We start from the raw sequence: 18,392 nt of genomic DNA, 5'->3' as shown, positions 1-18,392 counted from the left end.
CTCACCTTGCTTCCCACAGTGCTTTTATCAGATCAGTGTCAGAACATTTGCCAGGAGCACTGTCACGGTGTGGAAATGCTTAACTGGGTCTTCATGGAGATGTTTTTAACCCTGTCTCACAGCCACCGCTAGTGAAGACACAGACTGTCACCATCTCCGACGTGTCCAGCGCTGCCAAAAGCGAAATTCCCACAAAAGAAGTCCCCATCGTCCACACAGAGACCAAGACCATCACCTACGAAGCTGCACAGGTAAGGTGTGTTCTGATTCATTTTCCAGGGGCTTAATTCCAGTGTGCCCCAGCAGCCGAGAAGCCCCCAGCATCCTGGCCTGGCTCAGCACCAGTGTGGCAGCAGGGCCAGGGCAGGGATTGTCCCCCTGCGCTGGGCACTGGTGAGGCTGCACCTCGAATCCTGTATCAGTTCTGGGCCCCTCGCTCCAAGAGAGACATTGAGGTGCTGGAGCGGGGCCAGAGAAGGGCACCGGAGCTGGTGCAGGGCCTGGAGCACAAGGGTGATGAGGAACGGCTGAGGGACCTGGGGGGGTTTAGTCTGGAGAAGAGAAGGCTCAGGGGGAACCTTATCGCTCTCTGCAACTGCCTGACAGGAGGATGGAGCCAGGAGGGGGCTGGTCTCTGCTCCCAAGGAACAAGGGATGGGACAAGAGGAAACGGCCTCGAGCTGCGCCAGGGCAGGTTTAGATGGAGCTGAGGAACAATTCCTTCCCCAAAGGGTGCTCAGGCATTGGAACAGGCTGCCCAGGGCAGTGCTGGAGTCACCGGCCCTGCAAGTGTTCACACTGTGTAGATGAGGCCTCAGTGCCATGGGTTAGTGGTGGCCTTGGCAGTGCTGGGGAACGGTTGGACTTGATGATCTTGAAGGTCTTTTCCAACCTGGTTGATTCTGTGATTGTATAATTCTATAATTAAACTCAAGTGAGCCTTTTGTTTCCAAATCCTGGGAATGAGGCAGCAGCACCTGCCTTTCTCCAAGCATCTGAATCACAGCACAGATGTTAAGCAGTGCTGTGGACACCATTTCCAGGTGCATGTGGTGTTTCTAGAGCAGCAGTGGTTTTACTACCCCTGAAGAGTAATTAGTTTTTCAGGATGTTCCTGAACAGAATTTATCTTCAGCCTCTGGTGTCTTTGGGGTGTAGATTTACCTCTGAGATGGTCTTTATTCTGCAAGATACGCTTTGTCTTGTTAGAACCAGCCCATGTTCTGCTGTTGGAACGTAGTGACTGTGGGATGTAGGTTCAGGTGCAGGTATTCCATGGACCATGCTTTATAATTTGGGACTCCCAAGGAATCCCGTGGCTGCTCAGCATCCTCCCTGTTGCAGGAGCACAAGGGGTGTTCAGACATGCCTGCACTGGCTGCTGGTGAGCATCACCCTGTTTCTCAGCGAGTCACTAGGGGAATAGAGGAGTTTTGCTCTGTTACTGCTCTTAACCATTTCTAACAAGGAAATGAAAAGGAAAAGCGAGTCTCCAGGGAGAATTCCGGCTTGTGATGTGCCGTGAGATTCCTTCCAGTCTGTGGGAAATGGTCCCACCTTGTGGTAATTCCAGATATCGTCCCACTGCCATCCTGGGGATGCTGCCCAGCGTTCCGTAGTGGGGACACAGCCAGGATGAGTTGGCAAGGATGAGCCTTAGGTTTTTCAGCAGACCTTGACAGGTCGAGTCGTGCCGGATGGGAACCAAGTGACCAGCTATAGATGTGCCCAGTTCAACAATTATCTGGACTTTCACTGTCAGAGGTCCTCTGGGTGATTCTGTGGGTCTGTGCTTTTCCAGCCTTAAAGCCCAGGGGCTGTGCTGAGCCTTCAGAGACCTGCATGGTCCTTGTGCAGCTCGGCTCGCTCTGTCCTGTGGTCCACGATGGAGAGGAGTTTCTGTCCTCAGATTGCATTGCTCTGTTGATGTGGAGCCCCTGCTGCAGCCCGTGTAGCCCACAGAGACTGACGGCCTGTTCTTCTGTCCCACAGACAGATGGTGGCAATGGAGATTTAGACCCTGGCATCCTGCTGACTGCTCAGACCATCACTTCGGAGACCACCAGCAGCACCACCACCACGCAGATCACAAAGGTAACAGCACAGGAACACAGTGTAACCCCACCACCAACTAAAACAACAACATGACAGAGAGATGGGCAGAGTTGAATGATAGAAAAATAAAAGTTTTGAAAGATCCTTTCACAAAACGGGATTAATACCAAAAACAAAGCACAAAGGTCCCAGGTTTGCCTGTGCCCAATTAAGACTGTAGGCAATGCACTAGTTGCAGTGCAGACTGTGGACACGGGCTCTGTGTCAGCTTCCTGTGGGACCACAAGGAAGAACTCTACCGTCAGCCAAAGCTCTTCCCTGCCTCACTTAGAAGAAAATGACTCTTTGACAGTTTTCCTTCGAGCAGTGGCAGTTTCCCCCATGGTGCTGGTGCCGTGGTATGACGGCAGGGTTTGGAAATGCTATTTTTGCACCCTGTCTTTAGGCAGGCAGCCCCCGTGCACTCCAGTTCCTTTTGCTTCCTAGACTAACAGCAGTTTTCCCTTTTGTACTAGACTGTAAAAGGTGGCATTTCGGAGACGCGGATTGAAAAGAGGATTGTCATCACAGGAGATGCAGATGTAGACCATGACCAGGTAGGAGTTTGGATGTGGTCCAGAAGAGCTTCTGAGATCTGGCACGAATAAGACACTCAGGCTGCCTTGCTGAAGACAGCTTCACCAGGAAACAACCGAGGGGAATTTTACTGGGGTAGAAATAAAGCTTCAAAATGGATTTCAGTACTAAATCCCTTCCTGACAGTTTGCAGCAGTAGAGCTGGGCCAGCAAAGCTCAATTCTGTTCCAAAGCTGCTGTTGGCAGCCAAGTTTTGATTCCAGAATTGTTCTGGACAAATGCAATTTTGGACAAAAAAAGTCCACAAAAAAGGTGAAATACAGTTTTTCCTTGAGATCTGCATGAATTTGCTGATACCTTTGAAGCATTATTGCTGCTGTGTAGTGCCAGAAGTCATTTCATAGCACTTCAGCACCTGCGTTAAATCTCATCAGCTTTATATGAAACCTTTCTGATGAGTCAGGCTCATTGGCCTGAAGCGTGTGTTGGAAGTGATGATTTTGTCATCAGAGGATTATACTTTGAATTTGATTTTAGTGGCAAGTATCATGAGGCAGGAGAACATCTGTACAACAAGAGCTAGTTTATTAATTCCAAGAGATGTGTGAGAAGGTGCCTGAAATGCGCTCATCACGCTTGCTGGCTGAATAAACAGGGTTTGCTTAATTGCTCTCAGCCATCTTCTACCATGGGGCAGTGGAGAGATGTGGTGTGTTCTTGGAAAACAGCTTTTCCTTTCAGAGGTCTTTTAATGCCACCAACAAACTGTGCAGCTGAAGTGGAGGCACTTTTCTTTTTCTCTCCCCAGAGTTAGAAATAGTCTCTTCTGCCCCTGAGGACTGTTGGTGGCATGCTCTGAAATGTGGTCTCTTTCAGGTCCTAGCACAGGCCATCAAAGCAGCAAAGGAGCAGCACCCAGACATGTCAGTGACCAAAGTGGTTGTGCACCAGGAGACGGAGATCGCAGAGGAGTAGCAAGGCTGTGTAAGTATGGAGACCACAGACAGTGAGTGATGCGTGCAAGCGAGGTTTGGCTAAATATGGTCAAAGTTTAAAATCAGTTATTATTGTTAGCTGATGAGTCCTGCTCAGGCTGTTCTGTGAAATCATTTAAGGCTGATGAAGCAGGCACAGACTAATCCTGCTGTGGAAGTGAGCCAGAATTGTCTAAAACAAGCTGCATGGCTCCTGTGATGAGGCTGCTTTGCCTTACCAAACACCTTCAGTGCACCAGCAGCGTGCTGAGCTATAGGTTTCACATAGACCCCTGCCTATATCATGGACCCCAAGCTCCTGGCTGGCCTGGAAAGTTCCCTTCTCTGCAGTTTTGATGATTTTGGGAAAGATCCAGGAGCTCTGCCTGTGCATCAGTGCTGTAAGGCCCATCCTGCTGCACACTGGTGATGTTTGTGTTGCCCCAGTCAGTGCTTGTGTCCTGCCTCATCCCAACAAAGATGGGACTTGCAGAGATTTGGGAGGTGGAGCAAGAACAAATGAGCTGAGAGCAGAGATCGTGGTTTAACAGACAGTTGTGGTTGAGCTTTTTAACTCTCCAAACCTAAATAAAACCAGCACAGGTTTCCTAAGGGTTCCTGGACTCGCAGCTCTTAAACTACAGTCCTTCAGGCATGGGAGCAGGGTGTAGTTTGTGCCAGGAGCCTGGTGGTGGTTCTGAATCTGCCAGTGATGGTGACTCACCTCCTGCTTTCAGTTCTCTACCCAATTCAGGGAACAGGGCCCTCTCGTTCCCAGGACACAGTTGGTGGCTCTGATTTCCCATGTTTCACTCTTTCCAGGAAGCGTTCCTGCCAGACCCAACACCAGGAAAAAAGAAACCCAGCAAAACTACCAAGAACCTACCTGGAGCACAAAGACCTCGGATTTACAAGACTTGACACTCAGAGACATTCATATCATTTATTAGGAGTTGCGCTTTGACATTTTACTTGGGATTTTCCAGACTCCACTGGATCCCCTTGGATATAGGGTTTGGGGTTTTTTTTATATATATATATAGTGACAAAAGTATATTGCCATATTTCTAACTGGACTGAATCTTTTTTACAGGTTTTCAATTTTGCATTCCCTCTCACTCAGAGCCTCTTCCAATACCAACCCAGGCACACCTCACAGGGCTCAAAGGGTCTCTGGTTTAAGTCCTAGTCCCTCCACCTCGTCAGGGATAAAGGAGATAAGCCACATCCATGCAGATTCCCAGTGCGGGATCCATACACGCCTTCATAAAGCCATGGCTCTTTCTGCTGGGAGAGTCAGTTGAAGAGAAGTCAGACTTTTGTGCAGCGTTTCTGATTGCCTCTTGATTTATTCTTTCTCTTTCTTAGCTCGAGGGGAGCTTGAGGCTCCACAGCCACATGCAGAGGAGGTTCCTCCCCGTTGGGTTTCAGGCCCCCGATGTGTGAACACAGTAGGGTTTTGTGGTGTAGCCTATGCACACATCTCCATAGTTGACTAGATTTTAAGGACTACTGGAAGTTGCTTCAAGTATCTTATACTGTGAATTTTAGAGCTTTAAGAGGACTGTGATAGCATCTCGCCTTCCTCCTGTGTGTCTCTGCCGAGTGCTACCTACCTGTTTGTGTTTTCTAGATGCCATTAAATTAAAAAGCCCTTTAGAAGTGTGTGTTTAAGGTGTTTGGACTCGGAATGCTATTAAGGTAGGCTTAGGCAGCATTCACAGCAACGGGGGGTTTTTCAGTGTCATAGTTTTTCACTTGTTTGTGTTCAGGATTTTTAACTTGGGTATTTTGTAAGTCATGGGTTGGGTTTTCTGCCTCCCCTCACAGTGCTGTTTAAAGCTAAACACATTACCCACATACCAGGGCATGTATCCTACTGTCATTTCATTTAAAACCCTTTAGACAATCCTTCTTAGGCCTGCAAGCTGTAGTTGGAGAGGCTGAACAAGGAATCTTAGGAGGTATCAGGTGTTTGCTGGTCAGGATAGAGCCAAACCATGTAGAAAGTGCTTCCACCTCCTCTTCCACGCTGGCTTAAGGGTCTGGACTTTGTATGGCTTCGTGACCACCTTGCTGGAATGACATACCAGGGTTAGTATCAGCTTTAGGCTGAGCTTAAAGACCGCTGGGGCATGGTGATGACCAGAAAACATCATTTTGGGGGCTGGATGCACTTCCCTCCGTGGCACTGGGGACTGAGCTCCTGCTGCTGCGTCCTGAGCTTTGTGGAAATGTTCTAATCATGCCCTGGTTTCTCCTTGCAGCTTTTAAACTTAAATCCAGGCTTTGTAAAGAGTCTGCCCAGATGCTTGTGAACACTTTAGTACACATTGAGGTTGTGATTTTTAAATATATATATATCTCTCTCTCTAGCGTGGCACATTGGTAGCTGAGGGCATGGAGTGCTCTGCTGCTGCTCCTCAGGTGAGGATGGGAAGAAAATGGCAATAAAGCAAGCTCTCTGCTGTTTTAAATTTGGATCATGTGTTTCAGGAGTGCTTCAGTTCAGGCTGTGAGGACTTGCTGGTTGGCTGCAAACAGCCTTCAACTCCCCTGGGCCTGGTGTAGCTACTCAGAGTCAGGTACAACTTGAATGCAGCTCTCGGTGTTGATTGGAGACTGTGCTGAAGATGCTGGAGCTCCAGGATTTTGCTTCCTTGCAGTTTTGCTGGTGTGGGTCACCCTCAGCCTCCAGCATTCCCATGCTGGTAGCTGCTTCCTGGGCTGCTCCGGGTGCATGGTTCCCTCCTGGGATACTCCACCTTCCGCTGGGAACCAGGCATCCTACACTGGGATTTAGGAAATCCTGGGCTCCACAGCTGTAGTGTAGAGATGAAGTCTTCCTATCTATGGCTGAACAGCCCTTTCCTTCCTTATCCTGCAGATCCTTGAACAGGTCTGTGTCCCTGCTGCCCTCAACGTAGTTGGGTAGCACTTGCCTTAAGCACCCATCATGCTGAGCATCCCTCTGAGAACGTCCCTTTGCCTCTCAGCCCTTCCTTCTCACCCTGTAGCAGCTACCTGAGGAGCAGGCAGACACACTGAGGAGTCAGTAGGAGGATTGCTGAGCTTTGCCAGACAAAGCCAGTGGGATAAATCCCGTTTGTCCATAGCACTTAAAGACACGTGCCTGGCACGAGAAGTTAGGGAAATGTGGTGTGAGGCTGAAGCTTGGTCTGGGGTGTTCAACTTCGGGTGTCCTGAGCATAAAGAGTGGGACAGAACACCCTGAGCAGGGATTTCTAGGGTGCTGGCACAAGAGGTGGTTCCTCTCCAAAAGGATTTGCTCACCATGGCTTTGTACATCCCTTTTTTTAAGGACTCATAGACCAGAATAACTTTTTTCCTCCTGGATTGCGGGTGGCTGTTTCCAGGCTGTTCATTCTCACACTTCCCCCTTCTAAGTTCTTGTTTCTCCTTGAGTATTTTAACCAAGTTATTGCCTCGTCTGCCCTCTGCCATCACCCTGCTCTGAGCCCAGTGGGATGTCCAGCCCTGCTGACCCTCTCCAACCACCACAGCCTCCTCCATGCAGCGCCCGAGCCAGGAGCTGGACAGGAGCAGCAGCAGCCCGGGAAGAAGATAAGAGCTCAGAGCAGAAGCAGCTTCTTCCATCCTCAGCGGTGCTGCCCACACCTCTTCCACCTCCAATGGGATTGGCAAGTCCTTGGCTCTTGGCGTGCTGTGTCATTTCTAGGGACAAACCAGCTAAGTAAGGTCTATTTATATGAATGTTCCCAGCTCTTCCCACTCCACAAATTCACCCAGAGACTGTCTTGATTGTATAATATACATTATATGGAAGCTATTTATATATGAATGAATGTTTTTATAGACAAGGAAGGCAAGGAGCTCGTGTTCTCCCTCCTCCATTAAACTGGAATGGCAGCTCTGGTTGCCAAACAGCAATCTCTGACCAGCACAGATGTGTTAGCAAATACTGACTGATTTCTGCTTTTAATAAACTGTGGTTTGCTGATTTTCCTGATTGTACCATTCCCTTCAGAGGTGGTCGTGTCCCAGCCTTAGAGAGGAAACTTGTAAAGGAACGGAAGAACTTAGTTGAGCAGATGAAGGAGCTTTGTAACACTCTTCAAGGCGATGGTGGATTGTCTAGGCTAGCTGTTTACACTTCTTTCTACAAATAGGAACTTTTCAATGGGCAAATCTTTATAGATGCACTAGTGCTGGAGCTGTTCTTTTGGACTCCCATAGGGAATCAAAGGGAAAGTTGCTGTAGCGTTTAGAGCGACCCAAGTGTTCAGTATTGCTTCTTGTACTGCATTTTCCAATAAATTTTCAAACAAAACTGTCCTCTGACCCCGAAGCCTTTTTCCCTTCTCCTCCCCCTCCTCCAGGTCTCTCTCCCAGCCTGGCTTCGTGGCAATTTGCCTCTGAACCACATCTGCTGCTGTGTGCAGCGATACCCAGAGCTCCCCCAGCCCTGTGCTGTGTTTTCCTGCACTCCCGGTGCTTTCAGACCCTTAATCAGCTCCGGGGGGACCACATGTGGGACCAAGACCCCCAGAAAGAGCCAAACAGGAGCCCCAGAGTCCAAGGTTTCCCTAAAGCATCATCACTCGATGTCAAACCTCCCTTTAAGCTGATGAGTTTGAGCTGGAGGCAGGGAGATGGTGTCCAACCCATCCTCTTCTCTGTTTGTTCCACCTCATTCTTGTGGCCGCAGCAGCTTTGGGAGGGACAGGGATACTCAGCAGAAAGCTGATGGGGCATTTTGGCCACCGGCCCTATAGAGAACAAAAGCCAGTTGGCCCCGTTAGGACAGCTGGAGATGGGGAACTGGGTGGGAAGAGCATCCCTATGGCAGAGGCAGCCCTGGGCTGGCTGTGGTACCACCCCTGTGCCTCAGTTTCTCCAACAGACAGAAGGGGAAGGGCTACACAACCCCATGCTGTCCCATGTCTATATTCACATGCTAAAAGCAACATGAAGTCAAGCTGCACCTTGTCCTTGGCTACTTTGCTTCCAAGCAGCTCCAAGTCTTCAATCTGAACCCAAAGAGCCACAGAGATCAGCCTGGGATCATCGGGGACCGGCCACCACTGGAGCTGCTGTTCCGTCACATGTCACAGCAACTTGAATCACTTCCAACAAGGAGGCCGAGTGGAACATCACGTTATTCCCTGCAGCCAGCATGGGCTGTGGCAGCTCCGGGCTCCTCGCCTTGTCCAACCCAATTAGGGTCACAGCAAGTGATGCTTAAATAACCCTGTCCTGGGGAGCTGGGGCTTGGGGAGGGCCCAGAGCCTTCAGCTAACACATTGGGGTGATGAGCCACAGCCAGGCGGGAGCTGCAGCTCCAAAGACATCGTGTTACGGGGCAACCAACCAAGGAATAGTTGAATTCATCTGCTCAGCTGCACTTTGGGGTGTCAGAGCCTGCTCAGCCAAAGACAATCATGGAATGGTTTGGCTTGGAAGGGACCTTAAAGCTCATCCAGTCCCAACCCCCTGCCATGGGCAGGGACACCTTCCACTAGAGCGGGTCCAGACCACATCCCAGGCGGGACCAGGGAGGAGGGTTTGTGTGTGGAGGGGTTTTGCCTTGGCTACAAGGAAGGGAAAATATTGGGTAAACAAACACCATGGCAATGCCCAGAGAGGCAAATAAACACAACAGAACCCAAAGCAAACCCCTTGTCCCACCACCAGCAGAAGGCAGCAGCAGCCCACAGCTCCCTGGGGGCCCAGCCTGGGCTCCTGGGTGGCCTCACGCCAGCTCCAGCCCCTGGATCCCACATTAAAGTCTCCATCTTGCAGTCCCATCCCTTAGGAAGGAGCCACAAGAGCCATTTCCCTTCATCACCCATCCCTGGTCCTTCCTGGGGTCTCCATCCCGGACCCCGACCGGGAGGAGCAGCCTCCATCACCGCACAAGGAGAACGTTCCCATTCAAGCACCAGCTCGTTCCAGCCTGGGCTATTTTTAGGTTGTTCCTCCCGGGCCGGGGTCAGGGCAGCCAATCGTGTTCCCGGCGGATCAGTGCCAGGCCCCGGGGTCAGGGCTGCTCCCAGGGCTCCGGAGGGAACCGCTGCAGGAGCCGGGCAGGCAGCGGGGTCAGCTCCATCCTGCAGCACCATCCCTCCATCCCGCTCCATCACCACATCCCTCCAAACCCCCCAAGCGGGGCAGCGGCCAGAGCCCGGCCCCTCCATCACCCCATGGAGAGGGACACAGCAGCTGGATACATCCGGCTGCCCTTGGGATGTGCCAGGGAACTGAGGATCCGAGGCAGCAGCTCCAGTTGTGTGGTGCAAACCCGCACCCAGTGATTCCCAGGGAGCTGCATGCAGGGACTCTGGGATACTCCTAGAGCTGCTCTGCTCCATAGCAGTGAACTCCAAGGCACAGGCTTCTCCCAGCACATCCCACCAAGCTTCTCCAGATAAGAGAGTTTTCCCTGGAACTGACTCCCAAAGCCCAGATTCCCAGCCCTTCCTTAACTGCCCCAAGCCGCAGTTAACCCCTTGCACTCCAGACATGCCACATTATCCTCTCCTTCCCGCAGTGTCCTCTCAGTACAGGCAGTGTCCTCAACAGGCTCTAAGCCAAAGCCCTGGAGATCTGGGCTCCAGCGCTGGGCTGTTGGGTCAGCACATCGCAGGGATGCTGATAACAACTGATGGGGGACCCACAACCAGCTCTGGGGGATCAGCCCCACATCACTTGCCCCATTTCTGCAACAGGAGCAATGTGCAGAGCTGGAGGTGCCCACAAGCCTGTGCAGGACCCCCCAACCCCATGAGACCAGAGAAACACAGCAAAAACATACATCAAGCAACTACCCCCAAACCCCAGCCCAGCTCCAGCCCCATCCCGGCTCCACTGGCTGCTGAGAAGTGTCTTTGGCTCAATGACAGCTCATGAATGCACAGAAGCACTTTGCATGGCACTTATTTCCCTTCTTTAAATGAAGCCTCCAAAAGCAGCACCCAAACACCTCCCTAAAGAGGTGTTACAGCACCGGGGGGCACATCCACACCCCAGCACCCCGCATAGGGATCCTCGCCTTCAAACACAAAGTGCCACAGAATCACTCATCACACACGACAACGGGCACACAAAAACCAACACTTCGTCTCCCCAGCACCCCAGCAAGGAGATTTATAGCAGCCCTAAATCATGCACCAGCACCTCATCCCCTGCCTGCACCACAAGTGCACGTCTGCTTCCCCTCACACAGACCTGAGGTCTTAAGGAAGGACTTACCGGCCAAGTGGACTCATGGCTGTGACCTCCCTCGCTGCAGGGAGAGGAGGAGGAAGAGGAGGAAAAGAAGGAGGAGAAGGAGAAGGAGAAGGGGAAAAGGGAAAAAAGGGGGAAAAGGGGAGAAGGGGAAAAGGGGAAGAGAAGGGGAAAAGGGGAGGGAAAAGGGGAGGGAAAAGGGGAAAAAAAGGGGGGAACAAGGGGAAAGAAAGGCAAAAAAAGGGGAAGAAAAGGGGGAAAAAGGGGAACAAAAGGGAAAAAAGGAGAAAAAAAGGAGGAAAAAAGGAGAAAAAAGAGAGAAAAAAGGGAGAAAAAAGGGGAAAGGGGAAAGGAGAAAGGGGAAGGAGGAAGGGTGTGGTGGGAGCTGTGGGGCTGAGCACATCAGGTGTGGGGTGGGAGTGATCGCCCTCACCTGCGGCTGATGTAGCTGGAGCTGTTGTGCTCCAAGGGTTGGGTCTGGATCCTTTGCGCTGGGGATCTGCTGCTCTCTCCATCCCTCCCTCTTTGCCCCAGCTCCAGCCCTGCACAGTCCTCGGCTCCAGCTCCATGTAGGTGCCCTGGTCAAGGGGCTGTTATCACCCCCCGCACCATGCCCTGGGGATGACGATGTCCCAGCAGTGACCCTGCAGCCCCACCAGCACTGCCCAGGGTGGCGCTGGGCATGGGAGACCCTCTTAGAGCCGCTGGTGGGGTCTGTGCCCTCCCCACACACAACCACCACAGGCAGCGCTTCCCCCAACTCATTTGCCACATTTTGCCTGGTTTTAGCCCAAATGATGGCTTTGCCATAGCCACAGACCAGCCTCAAGGTCTCTCAGTGGTGGAGGGGTAATTGCAACTAACAGGGCCCGTTGCCTTTCCTGCCTCCACCCTGGACCATGGTGGCCCAAGGGATGCCCCATGGTCAGTCCTGGATGTGTCACGGTTGGGACAACCCCACTATTATCTTCTGCTGGTGTTTTGGGTGAAATCCCCCTTCTCTTGGTAGGAATCTCCTCCTGAGGTGGGGATATGCCGATGGGTGGTAATGGCTGGATAGTTAATCCACAGTGAGACCTCCAGTGCTTCCCAGATGGATGAACTTCACAGCTCTGCATCCAAGCAGCGTCAACAGAGGGATCCACATTGGATTATTTTGCTTTATTTTTAATTTGTCTTCTTATCCCAGATCCATTCATCCCCAAATCCATTCCCAGCACATCACAGGGACAGCATGGGGGTGAGAGATCTGCAGCATCCATCCACTGAAACCAGCACTGGTAAAATCCCACAGACACTCCTGAAATCACATCCACGGGCAGAGCTGAAGGTGAGGGATGTGCAGATGATGCTCTCCCTGGAGACAGCACAGGTCTTCTCACCCTGCCACATACAGCAATCCAGCAGCTTTGCACTTTGAAATGATCCCTATGAGGCTCAAGAATCCCATCCTGAAGGATGCTGAGTTGGGCAGGAGGATGCTGGAACAGGCACATGGTGCAGGCAGGAGACATGGTGCAGGCAGGAGATGCCACAGGCAGGTTCCCCTCTCATTGCCCATCATTGGGTTGCAGCTGATTGAGCCTCAGCCACAAAACGAAGGGCAAAATGACACCAAAGGCCCTCAGCCCTGTGCAGCTCCTCACGGGCTTCAGGGCTCCGGTTCCTCACTGCCCCTTGCCAGGGCCCGGCCTTGGCTCCGGCTGCAGCTGCTTAAGCCCAAAGGAGAGTTATTTTCAGATGAAAACAACCCCCTGGCATGGCCCCGGGCGCTGCTCACCCCCCCCCCCCCCGTCACTGCTCTTGTGGCTGCTCATTGCCTTGAGCCGGTGCCTGAAGAACTCTGAGATGAAGCAGCCAAATAAAGAGCTCGGGGCTGGTGTCGCTCCCAGCGAATCCTCAGGGATGAGGCTGACTCCCAGAGCACGGCCTCGGCCCCATCACTGCTTCCCGGCCCAATGGGACACCTTCCACTAGAGCAGGTTGCTCCAAGCCCCTGTGTCCAACCTGGCCTTGAACACTGCCAGGGATGGGGCAGCCACAGCTTCTCTGGGCACCCTGTGCCAGTGCCTCAGCACCCTCACAGGGAAGAGCTTCTGCCTCAGAGCTCATCTCAATCTCCCCTCTGGCAGGTTAAAGCCATTCCCCTTGGCCTGTCCCTCCAGGCCCTTGTCCAAAGCCCCTCTCCAGGTTTCCTGGAGCCCCTTTAGGCACTGGAGCTGCTCTGAGGTCTGCAAGCTCCGAGGCTCTGAGCTCACTTCAGACCAGAGAGAGGAGAAGCAGAGACAGGAATAAAGAAACCCAAACCCATTCCATACAGATATAAAACATATTTTGGCCATTTTAGCACCACAGCAGGCTCTGGTCTGATCAATGGGGAGGGCAGGATCGGGGGTGGGTTTTGGATGCCTGGCAAGATGCTGGGGCCGGATTCTTCAACAAGGCAAAGCTGCTGCAAAAAAAACCCTTTTTTTTTTTGGTAGAGATAAGGGAAAATCAACAGGCAAAGAGGGAAAAAGATGATTGGGAAAGATGCAGCCACCTGCCCAAGTGGTACCTCGCTATGGGGATGCTCTCACCATGGCTGTGCCCAACCACCCCCAGCTCTTGGGCCTCCACCAGAGCCAGAGATGGGTTTCATGTTAAACAACAGGCTTTTTTTGGGAAGAAGGACCAGGTCTGACCCTGGCATTGGGCCGAGGTTTGTCCCAGTGTTTGCCTGAGCTGGTGGCACAGCTGGGACAGTCCGGCCTTAAGAATACAAAGGTGAAGAAGGATGTTCCTCCAGTTCCTGTATATTTGAATCATTGCTGCTTTGTGGCCATGCCATGGCTGGTGGGACCTGTCACCTCTGCACCCCCTGTCCCCATCCCCACGACCCTCCTGGATGGGTTCACCCCATCCGATGGGACATCGCAGGGACACCGCAGCCACGTGCTGGTGGGAATCAACCAGGCTGAGCACCACAGCAGGGACCAGCCAGCACCTTCCCCAGGTAGAAACATGGCAAAGACCCTGGGAAAGGATCAGGAGAGAAATGCCAGAGGCAAAACTGCTTCTTTGGAAGGAAAGAGGCAGCGGCGCTTCCCTGCTCCAGGCTGGGGATGGGATCCGAGCTGCATCCCGCAGCACAGCCTCACCCGACGGAGCAGACCTGCTCCTCCACTTCATTTTGCATTTTATCCACATTTTCCTACTGCTAGAACTTCCTTTTATAATATAACTTCCTATAGTTTTTCTGCTCTAACTTCCTTTTTGGAGGGTTTTGTTTCTGTGCTACCCCCCGTGGGGATCACACCACCCGAGAGCCAAGACTGGATCTCTGGCCTCATTCCACGCAGCTCCTGTTCTGCATCCAGAGGACACCAAATAACAAGACAGCATCCAACAGGGCTTGGCAAAACCAGCACCAAACACTCACCCTTCCCTTCCTGCCCATCACATCCCTCCTCCCACAACCCACAACCTTCACCCCCCCAGAACACAGCACAAACAATCCCTGACCCGTAGATGGGATTTGGGAACCGCCGCCGCCTGCACCTCCTCATGGCTCCTTCTGCATCCCTACTCTGCTAAAAACCCCTCCAACCCTCGAGCTTCTCACCTCATTCTGCAAATACACATCAGCTGGTTATAGAACATCCTCACTCTGAGCCTGGGGGGGCAGCAGGTCTTGGACACCCTTTGGGACCCGCTGCCCACCCCGAGCATCCTGCAGGCAAGACGAGGTGGGACCACATGGCATCGAGATAATATTTAATAGCCCCATTGGGTTTACGTGCTCTGGTCAAGCAAACCTTCCAGTGGGTTGAGGCTGGGCAAGGGAACAACCTCCCCAAAACATCCCCCCACTCCAGTGCAATAAAGTGCTGCAGGGGCTGGTGGGGCTTCACCCACCCGACGTCCCCATCCTGCAGTTTGTGTCGGGTCTCAAAGCAAGGGCTCCTCTGGAAAAGCCACCAGGAGAACAGCTTGTAAGGCCAAGGGCATCCACTGGGAAGACATTGAGAGGACATCCCACCCCAGGCGAGTCCTCCCGCAGCAGCAGCAGGTCAAGACCTCGCTCTTGGCACCTGCTTCAGAACAGCACCCCTGAACCCCTCCTGGACATGGGGTCTGGGGTCGCTGGTGGGTGCTGGGCACCAGGGTGAGGGACTGGGGGTGTCAGACCCGCGTTCCCTGCTCCATCCCCACCGCCCAGGAGCTGGGCCGGGGCTCGCTGGGCTCCAGCAGCCGGTCCGAGGACTCGCTGGTACTCTCCAGTTTGGTGTAACCCACCAGGCTGATGTGGTCCAGCCGGGGCCAGCTCCGGTTCTTACGGTCCTTGATGGGGGCCACCAGCAGCACCCCGGGCTGCCCGAGGTCCAGCGACTTGGAGTGTCCCGGGGTGTGGAGCTGCGCATCGGGGCCGAGCTCCACCACCACCGGCTCCACGTCACCATCCACGTTGATCACGATGTGGCCACCACCAGCACAGCCGTGGCCATGGGGCGTGATGCTGCTGCTGCCGCCAGCGAGTGGAGGCTGGGAGAGCTGCGGTGCTTCACGGTGGGGCTCAATAGGGCCCCCTTCCAGCCTCTCGCCAGCCCCTCGCGCTGCTGCATCCAACAGGCAGTTGTTGAGCTTGATGACGGGCAGCGCCAAGGCGCCGACAGCCGAGGAGAGGAGGGACTCGGCCCCGGCGCGGCAGGAGAGGCCGAGGTTGGCCTCGGCGGAGGCACCGGAGCGGACGCTGAGCAGGGAGGCAGCGGGAGATGCCACCGGGTGCTGCAGGAACTCGGCCGTGGTCTGGAGCCTGTTGGAGCCATAGCAGTTGGACCACTTGGCGCCGGGGCCGGGGCAGGGCTGGCTGGAGAGGTCCACGTGGTAGCAGCCCTCCACGCACTCAGTGTTGGCCTTGGGGACAGGCTGGTTGTCCCCGCGCTGGCAGTGCCCGTCCTCAGGGCTGGTCCCCTCAGGCAGACCCGTCACCATGCAGTAAAGGCCCTTCTGCATGAGCCTGCGGGTCTCCATGTCCCTGTTCTCGTACAGCATGGTGTTGGCGCAGATGAAGATGAAGAGCCCGATGCCCATGATGACGGGGCCGATCAACTTGAGCTTCTCGCTGTGGGGCACGTGGCGCGCGGCCGCCACCTCCCTCCTCATGTCCCCTGTGACGTTGGCAGCACCAGCGACCCCAGCTCCACGGTGGGGCCAGTAGCCCACCACGGCGATGGTCATGCCCACCAGGACCACGGAGATGCCCACCATGACGAAGGCTCCCGATGGCGAGCGCATTCGGAGCTGCCCCTTCACCGGCACCTCCGTCGGGGACTTGCGCCGTCGCAGCCGGTGTCCCCGGCGCCGCGGTGGGGCGGGGGGCACTGGGGGCACCGGGGACCTCGTGCCCCCCAGCTCCGGCTCCCGCATGGGCCCGTTGCTCTCGGTGCTCTCGGCGGTCATCGTGTCCGGCTCGGCCGCTCCTCCTGCCGTGGGGAGGAGAAAAAGGTGAAGAGGCATCACTGGGGCTCTGTGTGCCCGGGATGATGGGAGCATGGGGAGCACAGGGATGCTGGGAGAATGGGGAGGATATGGGAGCATGGGGGTGCCAGGAGTATGGGAATGCTAGGAACATGGGAAGCAGGGGGATGCTGGGAGTGTGGGGACCATAATGACACAAAAGGGTGCTGTGCATCAGTGTCGGGAAGGGAAGGGAAAGGGAAAGGGAAAGGGAAAGGGAAAGGGAGAGGGAAAGGGAAAGGGAAAGAAAAGAGAAAAGAGAAAAGAGAAAAGGGAATAGAGAAAAGGGAAAGGGAAAGGGAAAGGGAAAAGAGAAAAGGGAAAAGGGGAAAGGGAAAGGGAAAGGGAAAGGGAAAGGGAAAGGGAAAGGGAAAGGGAAAGGGAAAGGGAAAGGGAAAGGGAAAGGGAAAGAAAAGAGAAAAGAGAAAAGGGAATAGAGAAAAGGGAAAGGGAAAGGGAAAGGGAAAAGAGAAAAGAGAAAAGGGAAAAGAGAAAAGGGAAAAGGGGAAAGGGAAAGGGAAAGGGAAAGGGAAAGGGAAAGGGAAAGGGAAAGGGAAAGGGAAAGGGAAAGGGAAAGAAAAGAGAAAAGGGAAAAGGGAAAGGGAAAGGGGAAGGGAAAGGGAAAGGGAAAGGGAAAGGGAAAGGGAAAGGGAAAGGGAAAGGGAAAGGGAAAGGGAAAGGGAAAGGGAAAGGGAAGTTTCCTGCTGGCTGGAGAAACTGAGGCACGGCTGGATGTGAAAACCCAATCTAAAGGCCTGTGAGAGCCGCAGCACGTGGGGCCCTGCGAGCGATGCAGCTCCCATTTGCTCCACTCACTATCCAAACACCCCCTAAAAACCAAACCCAACACCCCACCACCTCAAGCCGCTGGTCAGACACAGCACCCACCAACCCAGCACCACACAGGACCTAAGCTGAGAGCAAGAGGCGCTTTCCTCAACCTGCTTCATGCACAGAGTCCTGCCCTCGCAAGCACCAAGACAAAGCTCCACAGCAGGGTTCACGGGCACCCCAGAGTGCTCAGTACAGCGTTTTATCCAGTACCTTGTTTGCTGGATGAGCAAGACGCTGTTGAAGCTGCTGCCAAAGCCAGCCAGTGACCACCCCGCAGGGAAGCATCAGCTGGGCTGGCACCATCGCGCACAGGGTAAGCGATGCCCCATGGTACGGGGAAGCTGAAACACGCTCTGGGCATGTCCCAGCCCGAAAACATCTTTAAAAGCAAATAGATAACCTCATGTTGACAGGAATCCGTGTCCCTGCAGCCCGGCTGCTCGCTGCTGTGTGCCCAGCAATGGCCAGCAGCGGGAATGCTGCCCGCGCCGTTCCCAAATGGGGGCTGGGGATGCTGCAGGGTGGCCCCCAGCCAAGGGATGCTGCAGGAGGGGGCTTGCAGCAGAAGAAATGGCAAAAGAAAAGCATTTGGAGAGCACAGAGCCTGGTGGCATCGATACTCAGCAACGAAGAGCCAGAAACTAAACCCAAGCAGAAACACCCCGGTTGGAGGGGGGTGACGGCTCTAATTTTACTCCCCGGGATGAATGAAGCACCAAGAGCCAGCGACCAGCATCACCGATGGCAGGAAAACAAGACACAAAGATTTTTTATCCTCAGTCTTAATCATCTTAAGGTGTTATTAGCACCAGAGGGAAGGAATTAAAGATATGAGTTTCAGGATGACAGTGTGTTCCTGGCACAAGCCGCTCAAGCTGTGACAATTTGAATAAGGGAGATTTAAAGGAAGAAGGAAAATAAAGTCCCAAACAACCCAACCCAACTGCTGAGGGGGGTGGGAAAGCTTCCTGGGAAAAGGCTGATGATCCTGCATGGCCAAGGGAGAAACACAATAAACCCGACGCAACATGCACCCTCCATAGGAAAATGAAGGTTTGAATAGTTTGGTATTACAAGGGAAACAACCAGGAGCTCAAACACATCCCAAAGACTGAGGGTTCTTTGCCTCTAAACGCCCTGATTTAGGTTATGTCTCCACTTTCTCTAATTCCCATCTTAGATCCAGGTCCAGCCAGGGCCATGCGCCGGGTCTGGGTGCTATTTGGGATGCTGCTCCCATGCTTT

The 18,392-nt window shown here is 53.5% G+C and overlaps 2 protein-coding genes across 38 annotated transcripts in view; one reads left to right on the top strand and one right to left on the bottom strand.

Moving 5' to 3' along the window:
• The window catches only part of EPB41 (erythrocyte membrane protein band 4.1), a 95,971-nt gene extending 88,054 nt beyond the window's left edge, over nt 1-7,917 (top strand). For 36 of the 37 annotated variants that reach the window (XM_030503728.1, XM_030503721.1, XM_032920238.1 and 33 more), the window contains 5 exons: nt 123-251; nt 1,993-2,094; nt 2,571-2,651; nt 3,508-3,615; nt 4,428-7,917. In XM_030503728.1, the coding sequence (XP_030359588.1) occupies nt 123-251; nt 1,993-2,094; nt 2,571-2,651; nt 3,508-3,606 (411 nt within the window). In that variant the 3' untranslated portion in view covers nt 3,607-3,615; nt 4,428-7,917. The other variant, XM_030503701.1, reaches the window with a different exon arrangement.
• Nucleotides 7,918-14,553: 6,636 nt separating this feature from the next.
• Nucleotides 14,554-16,268, bottom strand: TMEM200B (transmembrane protein 200B). Its single transcript, XM_030504326.1, has one exon. It carries the CDS (start codon nt 16,254-16,256, stop codon nt 14,979-14,981), a length of 1,278 nt encoding a protein of 425 aa, XP_030360186.1. The 5' UTR covers nt 16,257-16,268; the 3' UTR covers nt 14,554-14,978.
• Between the last annotated feature and the right edge of the window lie 2,124 nt (nt 16,269-18,392).

Source organism: Strigops habroptila, chromosome 12, assembly GCF_004027225.2.
Source record: "Strigops habroptila isolate Jane chromosome 12, bStrHab1.2.pri, whole genome shotgun sequence".
In the NCBI taxonomy this organism is placed as follows: Eukaryota; Metazoa; Chordata; class Aves; order Psittaciformes; family Psittacidae; genus Strigops; species Strigops habroptila.
This window is presented reverse-complemented; position numbering and strand designations above follow the sequence as displayed.